Source organism: Pleurodeles waltl, chromosome 5 (assembly GCF_031143425.1).
Source record: "Pleurodeles waltl isolate 20211129_DDA chromosome 5, aPleWal1.hap1.20221129, whole genome shotgun sequence".
Taxonomy (NCBI): domain Eukaryota; kingdom Metazoa; phylum Chordata; class Amphibia; order Caudata; family Salamandridae; genus Pleurodeles; species Pleurodeles waltl.
In genome coordinates this window covers 115,715,668-115,732,576 of record NC_090444.1, presented here as the reverse complement: position 1 = coordinate 115,732,576, position 16,909 = coordinate 115,715,668, and the positions used below count along the sequence as shown (strand labels likewise).

The following is a 16,909-nucleotide window of genomic DNA, read 5'->3' as shown; positions in this document are numbered from 1 at the left end:
AAAAAGGAACTAAGGGCCAGATGTAGGAAGCCTTTTGCACGTCGCAAACTGCGAAAAACGCAGTTTGCGACATGCAAAAGGCCGTTGGCGATGCACAACCTCAAATTGCGAGTCGGTACCGACTCGCAATTTGAGCTGCGACTCGCAAATAGGAAGGGGTGTTCCCTTCCTAATTGCGACTGAATTGCCATGCTGAGTTGCTTTGTGACCCCGAATGCGGTCGCAAACCAACTCGCAGTTACCACCCACTTGGAGTGGGTGGTAACTCATTCGCAAAAGGGAAGGGGTCCCCATGGGACCTCTTCCCCTTTGTGAATGACGAAAAAAAAAAAATTTCAGAGCAGGCAGTGATCCTATGGACCACTGCCTACTCTGAAAAAAAACGAAACCAAATGGTTTCGGAAGTTTTTCTTTTTGCAACTCGTTTTCCTTTAAGGAAAACGGGCTGCAAAAAGAAAAAAAAAACTGCTTTATTAAAAAAGCAGTCACAGACATGGAGGTCTGCTGTCTCCAGCAGGCCACCATCCCTGTGAGTGCATGGACTCGCTATGGGGGTCGCAAAATGCGACCCACCTCATTAATATTCATGAGGTGGGTCCTTGCGACCCCATAGCGAGTCGTAGAAGGTGTCTGAGACACCTTTCTGCAAGCACTTTTGAGAGTTGCAATTTGCGAGTCGGTCTGACTCTCGCAAATTGCAAGTCGCAAATTTTAACTTACCTACATCTGGCCCTTTAATACTCGCTGATGAAGGATTTAGATGATGAAAAAAATCTCAACTGAGAGGATCAAAATATCTGTAAAAATTATCTTTGCCTAGATTTAAGGGAAGGGATTCAACTGTACCTTTGTCTCCCATCGTTTTATCTTGACACGACTTTAGATTCACCGTGGTATGTTTCATGGTAGCTTTCCCTACTATGGGTTGCTAGAGCCAGGAGCCTTCCCATTGTTCTTCTGATCGTACTTCAAAACAATCTATATGTAGTGTTTTGTAAATTGTATGCCACCTACAGAAGGGCTAGTTTAAAACTGCTCTTAGTTATGAAGAATTTTAGAGATTATAGGATGGCTTAAGTTTTTACGTAGCCTGGAAAATGATGAAATTTGCTCACTATGATTCAATATGTACAATGTGCAGTCAGAGAAAGGAAATAGCTCAAACATTTAGGCCCTGATTTATACTTTTTTTGTGCTGCATTACCGTCATTTGTTGACACCAAAAAGCGGTGCACATGTACAAAATACAATTTTATTTTGTAAGTTTGCTCCGCTTTTGCGTAAAAAAATGACGGTAACGCGGCGCAAAAAAAGTTTAAATCAGGGCCTTAGAGTGATCGACTGTATGTGTTATTTGTATAACTTATGAATTAAGTGCTATTTTAGTGTAATTGTAATCTTTGCCGATTTTATGTATTATTGTATAAATTATGACTGAAGTGTCATTTTAATCTTTGATGTGTTTCATGTGCTTTTATTTGCAACCAGAATAAAGAATTAATCGAATGAAACCTATATTTGTCAGCTTGAGCTATACTCAGTGGGATTCAAAGCAGGTTCAGGTGGGTCACATTTATACCATGTTTTCAGGATATTCAGAAAGATACATTTATGTGCAACAAATTTAAATTGCAATTATTTACACAGTCACTTATTTGCCTCGAAATCTGGCATGGCTGCACCCCAGTGGACCAATGTTGGAGATTCCTGCCCTAAGTGGCACACGTCACAGCGCGTTGTTTGTTGAGTGGAATAACACTTACGTGTCGAGCAAAGTAGTAGAAACTCAGCATCATGATGAATATCATCACCGTCATTGCATATCTGGTAGGAACTAATGTGACCCTAAAAAGTAGAAAGAAAAAATTTAGAGTTCCAATGAAACATATCAGAGGCAACTGAATTTAGCCATATGTGGTGTCTCTGCAGAGAAGCACTCACTAAGAGTTACTGTAAACATGACACCAAGGAGTTGGGTACACAGATGACTATGTCATTGGGGTACATTATTCCCAGATGGGAGTTAATTCAACAAATCAATGCATTTTTGAGTTGAGGACTTAGCTCATTTCAGTTGCACCAACTGGACTAACACACCTGAAAATAATGATCTGTAATGGGAAGGCCCAGGTTTTGAAATGTTGCTTCGTAGAGACATGGAGTCACCTGCTAGCCATGCATTTGAGAGACAACTCCCAGGCATGATTAAAATCAAATACACTGAGGAGAGAAAATAAAGACCTTTGAACAGATACGTCCTTTTAAAAATAGTCAAATGTCTGTATTATGGAGTATTAAATTCCAGCCACCTAGTGGCAGCCTCATTGTGTTTCTATTATCATTTGTGTGCATATATCCCCTGTAAGAGTATAGCAATTTCAGACGCATTGGACTGTTTTTGGTGCCAAAGTGTTTAATTTACTGCATTGGTATAACAAGTATTAGGAAGACCAATAGGTCCAGCCTGCATTATGACTCCAAACTAACACACTGAAAAAAGCCTGCTGCAAAGAAATAAAAAACAAAACACTGCTTTATGAATTTAGTCCAAGTCTGAGATAATAGTTTATTGTATGTTACTGCGTACAATTGAGGGGCAAAAGAGTCCGCAATGCAAGTACTCTACAAAAGGTGCAATGATATGCTAAACAGCCAAAAGCATGAAGTGAGTGTAGTGCTCCTCTGGGATGAGGCCAAGCCTACTCTTTGAAGAATTGGAAACAATAGATATTGCAATCAACAATGCTGTCAAGCCAGACGTAAAACGTCACTAGTATACTAATCTTAGAGAACCAAAGAACAAGGCACTTAACAGAAGAGGCTTGAGGAAGGTCTTCTTCTATAAGAGAGGGAGCGGAGTACTTCATATCTCCCTACGGATGATATATTTAAGAGGGGGACAATATAACTCAAAGGAAGAACAGGATCCAGTTTCTTTCGAATGCATTTGCCACACACTAATTTAAAAAGCGTGTAACTTACATAGGTCGCTTGGCATGATGCTGGTGGACTTACCTATGGACACTCTGTATTAGTTGCCTTTTGTTTTGTTAAGATTGAACACAGTACATTATATGGTGGCATTCCCAACTATGGGTTGCTAGAGCGAGGCGCTTGTGGTCGAAAGATGCTAGATGTGACCAAACTATGTTGGTCATAAAGGCATGAATGAATGCCCTAGAGGGAGTCTATGAACACAGAACAAGTCAGTGAAGTGAAATATGTAGAGTGTCTTGGCTTAATTTTGCACTGTGACTCTGCGCAGTGTGCAACGCAGGAGAGTCAGCCTTGGTGGAGAAGAAGATGGATTCTCCTTAGAATTCCCATGATGTAAGGCTACGGGGAGGCAGTTGTCACTTTGGTGGAGCAGACACAGGGGCTGGAGATGAATAAGGAAAATGTCAGTGACCTGTAACGGGAGTTTGAGTCTGCCAGTGGGCAGCGAGCTAGACACACCCGTTCCATCAGGGCATCAAATAGAGATCTGCCTGTCAAGTACCTGCTATATCTGAGGTGAACTGACTTTAGACAAGAGAGGTAAAGGAAATCCTGGTGCAAGCTCCATTATAAGGTACAAATAAAACTCTAGGAATGATATAGCCTATCAGAAAAGACAGACAAAAACAAGCTGCAGGTTTGAATTCATGGGCCACATACACATGGCAGGAGCCCCAGAGAGACAGCCTCACAAAAAGCATATAAAAAAGTATTCTTTGGAGGTGAGCATGCCCTGATGAAATCCCTTCCTTCTTACACTATGGACAGGAACACAAAAATTAAAAATGCTGTTGGTGCTCTAAAGGCAGTGGAAACCAAAATGGAGTCATGTTTAGGGGGAATTCTTGGGTTGAAGCAGGCTATGAGTAAACCACAATTTAATTCAGTTCAGCAGCAGTGCACACCTTTGAAGTAATTCTTAAAGAACACAACAGAAGGATCTGGGCTATGTGGCTGGTAACACTGATGGAAGCAAATATCATACTGCAAGGTGGATAGCTGCATTGAAAATACAGTCAGCTGTACAAGACAATGATTTGTTATGGTAGTCGAAACTTTAATCACAGCCTAAAAGCTTAAGATGCAGAACCAAGAAAATATATTTATATCTACCCAGGAGTTGGCTGTGAGAGCCTTCCAAAAAAGGATACTAGGGGTAAGAGTCTGCAAGGGATCTCCTGAAGGAGACAAGTAAATATTAAGTAGGAGGAGATGGTACCTCAAGCACCTAGTTCTGGTGGGGCAGTAGGAGAGATGGAAATTGTCAAGCCCTGACTGATCCTCCCAAGTTTACGCCCCTGGAGGGGTAAGTTTTGATTTATAACTGTGACAATTAGCCAACGCCATTGGTCATTTTTTTCTCTGTGGCTTACAAGTGGAGTTCTATTTTTAACCTTTTTAGCATATTTCTGAATCTTAGTTTTCGTTTTGATGTTTACAAACACTTTCTTACATAAAAGAAATAAAATTATGGTATCTGCATGACTAACAGCATTTATTATATGCACATTAAGAAAAGCATATTGGGGGAGATTATATTTTGTAATACACGTTCAGGTAAGATTGATGTACACCTCTTGCCCGGTATGGGATCACTGATAATACACAATGCAAGTTTGTGAATCAAAAATCCTGAAATTTAAACATATCGAGCAAGAAATTCACATTGAAATTTGAGGCCAACCTGGCAAAACTGGGTGGTGTACATTTTTGCTCCATGCATTCATCATGTCACTAACAAACATCAGCGCCTTGAGACCCTCACAGGTGAGTAGTGCACTTTACAAATTCCTGATTGATTGATTGATTGACCGATTGATTGATTGACAAACCTCGGAAAATGCACTCAGAAGCACATCAACCTCTGCCAAACATAACTCAAGGGCGAGCATTATTGTACCAGAGATGGAAGTGAAGAGATGGAAAAATTGGCAGGCAGTGTCACCCTTTTGATGGATAAGGCAGGAATGGGAAATTTAAGTCCATGCACCTGAGATACCAGGAGAATGAGTAGCTTAGAAAAGACTGAAAAACTAACTGATTGTAGGCAAGAGAGTTCTCCTTCCCTTTCTCGTGAAAGACTTTGTGGGAGTCCTGGCGACTGGCTCTTGGGCCCATAGAATGCACAATTTGTTTACATTTTAAGAGCTCCTTAATGGTTAGGCATCCATGGCAGTTTCCCCTTCTTATCCCACATTTAGGAAGTAATAGATGTTCTTTCTGACAACATTCCTTCACATCATTGTCCATGGTTCCTTGTTGGTGGAAAATTCTTGAGGCTTCATTTTTTTTACTGGTGGCGGACGGCAACTTCAAATATTCAAAAGAAAACCCTTGCTTGTGTTAGTGAAATAATGTTGATAGAGAACTATTTTCCTTAATGATGATATGTAGTGAGATGTTCATTTCCAGGCAACTGTCCATTTTCGAAACCCAGGTCAGGCATACGAAAATAAAGGGATTTGTGTTTGATGGATATCTTACCATATAATAACAAAACGTTCAAAGGTCAGTAAAAAACAATCCTTTAGATGAGAAGAGATTTAGTAACTACACAAATTAGAAAGTGTATTAAAGAATTTAAGTTGGATGGACGTTAAAGTTTTGACACAAACCACATTTCATAATTCAGTTTAGACTAAACATGTAATTTTAAAATGGTAAATTCACCATTCACAATTCAGAGACGTTTCTTAAGACCTTACAAGTGACATCCAGCCTTCAACAGTGTCCTAGACTCTGTATCAAAAGCTAGATCCGGTGTAGGAGGTACACGGTCTTGGTGTTGTGTGGACCTACAATCAGCAGTATGGTGGATTTGCACTGAAACTTTCTCTGACATTTTCCTCAACTGAATGGAGTGAAAAATCTATTGTATGTGATAGGTACATTAGCTGTCAAAGTGGGTAGCAACTGATGGAGTTGTATCTGGCCAACTTAGGGAACATGTCAGTGATGGAGGAGTATCTTGCGCTCTCATTCTTAAAGTGATCTAGAGATCACATAGAAGTTACTATTGCCTACTTAGTGTAACTATGAGCAAGCATGCAACAAAGTCTACAATTTTCCTTATCTGCCTAGCAATTGTGCATGAAATGTGAACAATGGAACAACAGATTCAAGTACTCACGTGGGGACAGAACTACCATCTCCCATGAGAACAAAGAAGAGAATGGACTGTTGTCATATTGTGCAGTGCTTAGTTTCTCGTGCCCTCTGGCTTGAAAGGCACCTTCACAGAAGAGTGAAACTTAGTCTTATGTTCAAAACAATGCTTTTGTGGTGAGTGCCATGATGAAAACTGCGGTGACACATGCTCTGGTGTCAAAGTGAAAAAAGTTTGTAAATGCCAGAACCACAGAAAGCCCAAGGTCCATCCATATAAAGGGAACCTAGTGCATGGCACAACCAGGCCATGATGCTGATGTGTATAGGATAGCATCTGGGGTGCGTAATACTCCTCTACTGTTCATTTTTATACGTTTTTCCTGGTCCTGACAATTAAGGGTCGCCTATCCAAGTGTGTTGATCCATGCAGAGAAATACATATAAGGCACTCATCATCTGCTCACATTCCCATTCATCAAAATATGTCTATTTTGATTATTTTTTTTTAATCCTAGTAATGTATTGAGTTAGTGTTTTCAGAATCTATTTATGAATGTCAATGAGAGATTCCAGTTTCAAAAGTTGTAAAAATCAGAGGTTATCAGTATTTACATTTTTTGCACTGGAAATATCACAGGGGCAGTCTTATAAAGATTTTTTGTTGTATGTCCTTCCTTCCCTCATTCATTCCTAATGGCATTTCATTCCTGAGTCTCACTCTTTTAGTTCTACCCATTCCTTGGCATGGCCCTTTCATGTAACATTTCATTATTTCTATACCCCTGCGGTCTTTCTCATTTTCCATCACCCCAACAGGCCTTTCACGCCCTATGTCAAGGATGTGGAAACTGGATGTATGGTAAGATTTGATTTCAGTAGGTAGGGGACTACTAGCGGGCATTTTAAGTGCCAATTTGCTGTTCTCATCTTCAGTAAAATGGGACTGATGGATCCCATGAAGATGTACTGCTTAGAACACAGGTATATGTTTGCGGGAGCTCATTCCTCCATTCTTGCAAGTCAGTCTCACCTTGTTCTGTTCTTACTCTCAAAATATCAGGAATGAAGTTGGTTGATGTACAAATTATTACCGTCTACTCTCGGGCTATTGTTGCTCTATCTGGTCCAAGGAGAGAAGCCTACTATGAACTTAACATGCATTCTTTTGTCTATGAATTAAGTCATAGGAGGGGAACTGCAAAATGCAGGGATACTGCTTAGAAAAGGTATATGCACTTTTGTGAATGTTTCCTTACTAAGGACTGCTAAGCACTCATTTCTGCAAGGCATGTGTTTTTTTTTATTTTATTTAAATGGAGTGTGGTGATTGCTGTGCTCCTGCCTGGCATGTGCGAGGGTTGCACAAGCAACTTTACCTATGTGTTCTGTGCAGTGGTTGTCCAGCACAAACTGTTCTGGTGTGTATTCCGTCTTGTGGCAAAAGAATGAGTCTGGGTTTGGTTTATCGCCACGAAATGTGGTCGCAATGGTTAAGCCTTGTTTTAGTAACATAAGGCCCAATCTTCATTAGAGCTTTGAAGTATTTACACAATTAATTGTAGATTGTCATTTCCTCGCTTCCTAAGGCACTTTTCCAGAGGCAGTACCGGATCGAGAAGATATGAGCTCTGAAAGCTCTTTGTGTAGTCTATCACCAGCAAACCATTACAAGTCATGTATTGAAGGACAAGTAATTTTTATGGTGTGTTAACGTATTGTAAGACTTTTTACGTTGTATACATGCACACTCATCTAAAAATTACACTTCTGATTTTGAATATATTACGTTTGTAAGGCTGTAATACCCATTACCAAAAATTAATCTACAGAGGTAGCATATACTTTGCATAAATCAAACATCCAGGCTTTATCCCAGAATGACTTTTCATCTTGCCACTAGCACCCGCTAAATTGTGTAGCATCCTTTCGCCATATGAACACGTTATAAAAACACTACATAAATAAAATCTACATACATTAAACACACAAGCTTAAAACTGACAAGAGAACACTATCGACAAGACTGTTATTAGCAGTGGGACGACCGCTGTTTAAAATGCCAATTCTGCAATTATAATCAGTCCTCTGAGACAAGTAGCCAATTTTTCACTTTATCTATTCTTTGTATTGCATCTTCCCTTCCTGCCCAATACTTTCCTTCAAATGAATTTTTTGCTTATCAGAAAAGCTTTATGTCTGGTTTTAGCAATGCCAATTTATATTGTACCATTGTGTTATGTTCTTTAAGAGACATTCCTTTTGTCTCTGTTTCAAATCATATCAAACCAGGGTAATTTTACCATACGCATGTTTGCAGTGGAAATGATCAATACTATGTAAATTTCTTCACTGTGGTAAATATATAGTCATTTTGGGACATTCCTAAAGCCCTTGCCCAAGGGCAAAGAAAAAGGGGAGTCCCAAATGTGCACTTTCCCCTTTAAATCCTAACAGGAAAGTTTGCTCTCCGATACAGAAAAGAAAGCTGGACAGATACATATCAAATTTGGCACAAGGTTAGGACTTTACTCATTTAAGGTTTTATTCACCTCATGCAAACTGGTGCAGTATAGGGGAAAACCTGACCTGTATTACATGGGTACAGTTGCGATGTGGAGACACCTGCAGGTTATGCACCTCAACGACATAGTTTGTGCAGAGATGGAAAGAACCCAGCAGAGAGCAGAAGGAGATGACTCTGCACCATTGCAGGTACAGCATCAACAGGAAGAGAACGATGACAACAATATGCAGTATATTGCTATATACGCAAACACTGTATATAGTTTTTTTTTTAATTGCTCCCTTTGTGGTTATTGATAATAGGAAACCCGAGAAGACATTTGGCGGCATTTCAAGCAAGCCCCTATACCATGCTGTTCCCTGCTAATGACGGGCTAAACCCAGAAACACGTGTACAGGGATATACAGCACTTGCTGCACCTACGGAGGTGAAAGACTTTATTACTTTTTGAATGGACTGCGGATTCAACTGCATTTACCATGATGCATTGGGGGTCATGCTTTGGTGCTGCAGTGTAGGCAGTGTGCTCCCTTTCTTTGAAACAATAATAGGAAAATTCCCTGGGCCAGTGGTTCTCCACCTGTGGTCCGGGGACCCCTGGGGGTCTGCGAAGCCTCCTCAGGGGGTCCGTGACTGTTTGGAAAATGTAATAATATTAACAGATTAGGTCCCCAGCTTTCAGTAGTGATTCATTGGGGGGTCCCTGGATTCCAATAATGATTCAGTGGGGGTCCCCGGGTTCCAGTACTGAAAAAGTGGGGGCCCACAGAAGTCAAAATGTTGGGAACCACTGCCCTAGAACATGGATTCCTACTCAGCCTTTGAAAAGAACAGATCTATTCAATTGTTGATTGCGCTTTCCTAGATTTTGAAGTGTCTTTGTCACACAACCTGCAACAACTATCTTTTTCTTCATTCTTTTCTAATTATTTGCATAATCCTGTGTTGTAAACCCTCCACTGAACATAAATCTGTAAATAGCTCTCTAATTAAGGGTCCATTCGTCTAGGTCAAGCTTCATGCAACCTGCCCTAAGCTTTTGAAGTTTATTTTCTAATTTACTATAGTATCTTCTTTACTCAGGACTGACCTGTTCAGATAGAATAAAAAGAGACAGAATATTACCTCCAGACCATCGTTTTCTTCATCTTTTTGTTTCTCAAATTTGATTTGCTTTATAGATTTCATAGATAGATCTTGTAGCTTTTTCATATTGCTTAAAGCATTTAAATCTGCTGCCCTGTTCTGAGGATAATTATTTGGCATTCGAAACCTCTTATCTATTTTGCCTTCTAATTCTCCATACATTTCATCATACTTTCCCTTTTTCGTAACATACACTTTTCAGTTACAACCTTTATTTCTGATTAGTTGTGCTGTCATTACTTAGGATGTGAAGGTTAACCTTATAGCTGATCCAGATGCCTATATGTGTCATCCAGTATCCGTGGATAGCACACACGTTTCTTTGGCTCTGTGTTAAACTTCAGTCTAGCAGTGGTGTTCAGTTCCACATCTGTACGTTAAAGTATGGGATCATACTTGAAGAGTACCTTATTGCTGTGGATGAACTACAGAGATATCTTAAGTGGGCCACAAGGAGGAACCTCCTAGCTACTCACTAAAACATAAAAAATTGCTTTGTATTATATGTTGAGTTATATTTAATACTACTGCTTCTAACCTGCAGAATCTTCAGATAACCAAATAAAAAAACCTGAAATGACTTCTGCCTGTGGAGCTGTATGAACCACCCCATTTCTATCCAATGTTACTAACACCACCTTGGATACATTCTTCAACCTCAAGGTGTGACCCTGAGATTCCTATGTCTGGTCATCCACTGTACCAACAAATACACCAACTCATCAGTGAAGGAGGCAGGAGATTCTCACCTCCTTATAAAGGAGAGCCCTATCTTCAATGATAATTAACTCACCCATCTCAGAGGCTTTTATGTAGTGTGTGAGTAAAAATGCAATGTTGAGCTTAAAAAGCAGAGCACAGCAAAAACAAAGTCCTGCTACTTACAATATGGGTGCAAATAGCTTAAAAATAACATCATGTATGAACACTAATAAGCGCATAACTGAATTCATTTTGGTGTCAGAGCAAACAACTGAATCATGCTGGAGCTAGGTGTTTTTTATGTTGATGATTTATGTCGCCCACCTGGTACTTGATGTTGCTTTAGGGGAAACCATCTACTCACAAATTATACCTGAATTCCTCAGATGTTTCTGTAGGTAAATCTCCACACTGGGCTCTAAGATGATCCATCAATCCTCTAGTCCTCTTTTCTCCATTGATGGTAAATAAAAATTGTCTTGTGACTAGATATCTTCAGTTCAATGTCAAGCACTCAGGGCTTGAGTCACAAAACTCCTGGCAGAGCAGTCAGGAAAGTCAGCTCTCTGGCTTATAGCAACTGCCATAGTACTCATTTTGTAAACATTTGCGTATATGGAAAAATAGCAAGTCTACCTTTCTGCTTCCATAATTGAAACACAAATGTATTTTTTTCATTTTTAAACTTTATTCTGTTGAAGAAAATACCTTCCATGCATACTGAACACCCTTTACCTAGGTCCCCCATGGACATGGACTTACTTATGGTGTCATGGCATGATTAAAGCTCTTGCCACATCTAGGGTGGGAAAGCGCCTGCCAAGGGCTTGTAAATACACATGTATTTGCACGCTTTCATCTCCCGGCCTGCCCCGGAATAACCATAAGCAGTTCATCTGAGCAGATGAATTTACACAGAAAATTCTGCTACCCTCGCAGCTTGTTAAGCACACATACATTTCCAGTTACATACGGTAATGCACTTATAAAGGATGGCACTTGCCTGCAATATTGACACTTATGCGGGCAAATACCTATTGGATTTGTTACTATCTTAGCAGCAGTTTAATTTTCACAAAGAGATGTAGCCACCTCTAAATTTCTGTCTTCTCAACGGTGTAAAGGTGATTGCACCTGACAAACATTGCATGCCTGTGTGTAGCAAGGTTGCTCTGCAGACATCAGAAGGACTTGATTTTGTAGAAACATTTGCCTATGTGCCCTTGATTTTGATTGTGTTGTTGTTAAATACACTTCAATTGACAAAACCATCAGCTACTGCACTCCCCAAAGCCAGGGCACTACCTTGGCCACACTCCGGAATATATTAGTGTGAACAAATGAGCATTGCATCAGTGCGGCTGGGTTTTTGTAGATCAACATCCTGATATACCTGACCTGGATTTCATCATTGTTCATAGTAGATTAAATTAACAAGACAAACATATTAGTTCCAAGTTGCCTCACTTCAGCGATACTCTATAGTACGCATGGAAGAGGAACATATTCAAGAACCCACTGGGGACCAAAAGAACATAGACTGTCTACCGCCTTAACTGAAAATTTGAGTTTTGCAACGCAAACCACTCTTCAGATATTGAGATCTCTGGCCATCCATTTGTTTTTCTCTTCTGCACATTGTGACTTACACGTAAATGTTGAACCGGGTTCGGTCGTAGTGGTCAAAGATATCCCTCCAGGCATAGATGTTCACCACGCCTACAGAAGCTGTGATCATCACCATGAGCGTCAGCTTCACCATGTGGCTGACCTGCACCAACATGATGGTCGCGATAAGGGCGAGTACTGCAATGTAGCTGTAGTACTTTGGGTTCTCCATGCAGCTTCCCTCGCTTCCGAGCGGTGGTCCTGTGGCTGTTTTGTTCGCAGATGTTAAGTAGAACTGCTGGCAGCTGAGCTGTTGGATTGAAACAAAATTGGTTACTGTACAGTGCTCAGTCACAGTTATGAATTTTTCTTGGATGCAAAGTTCAATATTTAATTTGAATACAGAGTACATTTCTAAATTACTTAGGCTGTGATTATAAGTTGGACAAAGTGGTGTCCCCTACAGGATTCCCTTCTGCACTATTACAGCTTTCCAAGAGTTTCCACACCCCAATTTCCCAGCTGCAGGGACAACTGACCCAATTTAATTGGCTAGAAAATCTGTTTGGTAAAATCACATGAAACTGCAGCCCAGTCCCTGGCCAACCCTCTCTTATGGCACAAATGGGAGCAGTGAACTGTCCCCCTGCCTGATACAGCCTTCCATTTCTCATAGCCCTACCTACCCCTGCCCTGCACCAGACCCAGAATAAGAACAACACATGCAGATATGGATCAAGTAATCACAAGTCCACATGTTACTCTCTCTTCTATAGAGGGAAACTCCAAATAGTTGGATTTATGTATGGGCATATCATCTGGAAACATTATTGTTGGCCACACAATATCTCCACACATAAGTTCAATTACTTTGAAACTGGACAATATGCATCAGCGGCCCGTCCGTATGGGCTGGGGGCACCCAACCTTTTTCCAGGCAACAAGAGTGTCTGTCACACTGAACAAAGGCCAGCCTGACCGATACTATTCTTGTTAAGGCTAGGCAGCCAGGAGCTGGACATGCACTAAATGCGCATGCTTCTGGCTGCCTGAGCTGAACTTTGCGAGTTTGAGGAATTCACAGCCCTGTGGGCGTGGCCTCCTCAGCCTAACAAAAGTGCCTCAAGGCACTCCCCCTCATGATGAGGGGGAGGGCCACTGATTGCCTCAGACCTGTGCTCTTTGGGTTTAAGCCCTGAAGTATCAGGGGCCGAGTGTCAATCAGTGACACCTCACCACAGATTGGGGTGGGGTCAGTAGTCTCACTGATCCCCATCCCACTATGTGAGAAGTGGTGAAAGGCTGTAGAACCCTCCTGGGACCTCAGAGTCTTCATCTCAGAGAGCTGCAGTTAAGGTAAATTTTATGTGTTTTTTAGTGTTTGGTGCATGCGTGTGTGTATGTGAAATATATGTGTATTTGTAAGTGTTGTGATGTGTGAGTGTGTGCGAATGGATGGGTGTGAGTGATGGAGTGTGTATGTGTGCGTGTGGCCCCCCCTTCCGTGGTAAAATTACCTGGCGCCACAGACCATACGTCTAGTGCACATGAAAGTGGAATAGTAATGCAAATATGAGCACAATGGCTTTACTGTCCTGCAGCTGAGGATCCTCAACACCAGTCAAGGGTTGGTAGTTTACTCATGTAATTCTTTTACTTTTTATCTCATTATTTTGATAGCATGGATCGACCAATTACAATCAGTTCTGCTATTTACAGAATATAAGTATAAAGTGTCTTCTTTTCACCACTTATGCTTTTCACCGACATTCAGCTATACTTGAAGTACACTAACGTTCCTCGTACACTGAGGCAACGTGGGCAGATTGCAGAAAGTTTGCACGGATGTAAAACTGGAGCAAATGTTTTTTTTGAACCCCCATTGCAGCTTGCGTAATATAGAACAGAGCAACAGATTTTGCTCCATTCCATATTAAAGTAAACATTTTGCACAAAGACAAAAAAGGAGAACTCACATTGTAGACAACTTGTAAAAATTACATGGAAAATGAAGAAGCGAGGGGAAAATGTATTAGGGTGCTACAACATGTTGGAAACAGAAGAAAAGAGATCTGATTATCCATAAAATGTGGAGAGGGTGGGTGTTGTCAATGGAATTTGAGTATTTATGGCAAATAGACGTTTACATAAATTAATAAAGTAGCCACACAGAAAAGGGATCACTAGTTTATTCTCCACAGGCTGCACTGAACACTGGCTGAATGCTCGTCAGGTCCTAACAGAGACAGCGAGGGGTTAACAATGTCAACTGGTCGATCCTTATGATTGCCACGTTTGTATAGTGTCACAGCTGCAGGTTTCTCTAAATACACAAGTACTCATTTTAAAGACTGTCCCGGGGTAGAACTGCAAGTGTACAAAACCCCTATTTGAATGGGGATCCTTATAAAATGTCTGGTTATGGAATAGAAATTATGAAAATAGTTTTTTTGTGTGAAAGGGTGGTCAGATTGATGCTCTGTAGAAACTGGAAAATGGTGGTCACCCTCCTACCAAGTGCTGAAAGGATGGAGGAGTTATTAGGAATAACAGGAATGGATAAGAAACCTGATAGCCCTGAATGTCTGGAGTTCTGGTCAATCTGTGACAACTGCCCATGGTCCTGTAACTTGGTATAAGACCTGTGACATGGCTAATCATTGGACGCACTACAACCATATCCCATCAATCAGAGAATTTATGGAGCGCACAGCTGTCAAAAGGCGTCCTGGCACTAGAACACAAGAAGGAACCAACAGTCAAGTCAAATTAGTCCATGTCAAAGAGCCAAGTCTTCTGCTGAGACCGACACATGCATTCATTTTTTGAGAAGCCCCAAAATCAAGGCAGCATACTCCAGGCTTTCGAAGTTACCATTAGTCTGTAGAAGGAGCCAAGGGCGTTTTAAGAGGAGGGCATGTTCACATCGTAGCAAGCGCCCGGGATAGTAATGACACAGCTTATTACAAAAAATGTTGGGAGCCATTAAAGGAAAATAATGAAATGCCAGGACTAGCACTTTAAAAGTAATGTGCTTCTTGATGGGAAGCCAATGAAGCTCTCTCAGATGGAGATGTACCGATTGAGTTCAGGGCACTCCCAGGATGAACCTGGCTACTGCGTTTAGCACAATTTGCAAACTATTTAACAGCTAGGATGGTAAACCTAGATAAAACACATTGGTACAGTCCAATCTGGAGGTGATGGATGCATGAACAGCTTGTAGCAGGGTAAAACAAGGCCCGCCACTGAAGAGATCTACATTGTCAAACGTAACCCCCAAGTTTCTTGCCACTGTAGAAAGCGAAAGGGGGAACCCCAATTACTCCAGCCAGCGGTCATTGGACCATTTGGTGGCAGAGTGTCCAAAAAGCAGGATCTCAATCTTAGATGCTTTGAACTGTAAACAGTTTCTGTTCTTCCAGTCTATTACCCCCAGCAATAATGCCTTGAACAAGTCTGGATCAAATGTGGCCTGCATCTCAAAAGAGAAAATAAGCTGGGTGTCATTAGCATACAATCAATCAATCAATCAGGGAATTCGTAAAGCGCACTACTCACCCGTAGTGCTGAAGAGGGGAGGGGGAGAAGAAGAGGGGAAGGAGCTGCTACTGCTTGAACAGCCTGGTCTTGAGAAGTTTCCTGAAGGTAAGGAGGTCTTTGGTCTGGCGCAGGTGGGTGGGAAGAGTGTTCCACGTTTTGGCGGCGAGGTGTGAAAATGATCTACTGCCGGTTGTAGTTCTGCGGACGCGAGGGACAATTGCGAGGGCGAGGTCAGCGGGGCGGAGGTGTTGGGTCAGGGTGTAGAAGGAGAGTCGTTTGTTGAGGTATTCTGGTCCGGTGTTGTGCAGTGCTTGTGAGCGTGGGTGAGGAGTTGAAGGTGATTCTCTTGTTGACGGGGAGCCAGTGCAGGTTTCTCAGGTGGTCTGTGATGTGGCAGTGGCACAGGATGTCCAGGATGAAGCGTGCGGAGGCGTTCTGGATGCGCTGCAGCCTCTTCTGGAGTTTGGCTGTGGTTCCTGCGTAGAGGGCATTGCCGCTTTGCTGCTTACGAGGGCTTGGGTGACTGTTCTTCTGGTTTCGGTGGGTATCCATTTGTAGATCTTTCGGAGCATGCGGAGGGTGTTGAAGCGGGAGGAAGAGATAGCATTGACTTGCTGGGTCATGGAGAGTGAGGGGTCCAAGATGAATCCTAGGTTGCGTGCGTGGTTGGTGGAGTCGAAGTGGTTCCGAGAGTGGCAGGCCACCAGGAGTCACCCCATGTGGAGGGAGTGGAGCTGAAGATAAGGACCTCCCTCTTGTCCGAATTGAGTTTGAGGCAGCTGCTCTTCATCCATTCTACAATGGCCTTCATTCCTTCGTGGAGGTAGGTCTTGGTGGAGTCCTTGGTGAGGTAGAGGATCAGCTGGGTGTCGTCGGTGTATGAGATGATGTTGAGGTTGTGGGATTGGGCGATGTTAGCGAGCGGGCCATGTAGATGTTGAAGAGGGTTGGGCTGAGGTACGCCGCAGATGATTTCGGTGGCCTCCAATCAGAATGGGGGAGGCGGACTCTCTGTGTTCTGCCAGTGAGAAAGGAGGTGACCCAGTCCAGGGCTCTGTCGCGGATTCCAGCATTGCTGTGGCGTGAGCGTGGGTTGTGGTGGCAGAAGGTGTCGAATGCGGCCGAGAGGCCCAGGAGGATGAGGGCCACGGATTCGCCGCTGTCCAGCATGGTTCCGATGTCGTCAGTAGCGGCGATGAGGGTGGTTTTGGTTCTCTGGTTGCTGCAGAATCCGGATTGGGAAGGGTCCATGGTGCGGTTCTCCTCTAGGAAGTGGGTTAG

At 42.1% G+C, this 16,909-nt stretch overlaps 1 protein-coding gene across 1 annotated transcript in view; it reads right to left on the bottom strand.

The window, feature by feature from the left end:
- Window positions 1-16,909, bottom strand: part of ADCY3 (adenylate cyclase 3) — a 343,040-nt gene that overhangs the window by 39,437 nt on the left and 286,694 nt on the right. Inside the window, exons 13-14 of the mRNA XM_069233756.1 lie at window positions 12,127-12,395; window positions 1,764-1,845 (exon numbers count right to left, since the gene is read on the bottom strand). Of these exons, the coding sequence (XP_069089857.1) occupies window positions 1,764-1,845; window positions 12,127-12,395 (351 nt within the window). The remainder of the gene's footprint in view (window positions 1-1,763; window positions 1,846-12,126; window positions 12,396-16,909) is intronic.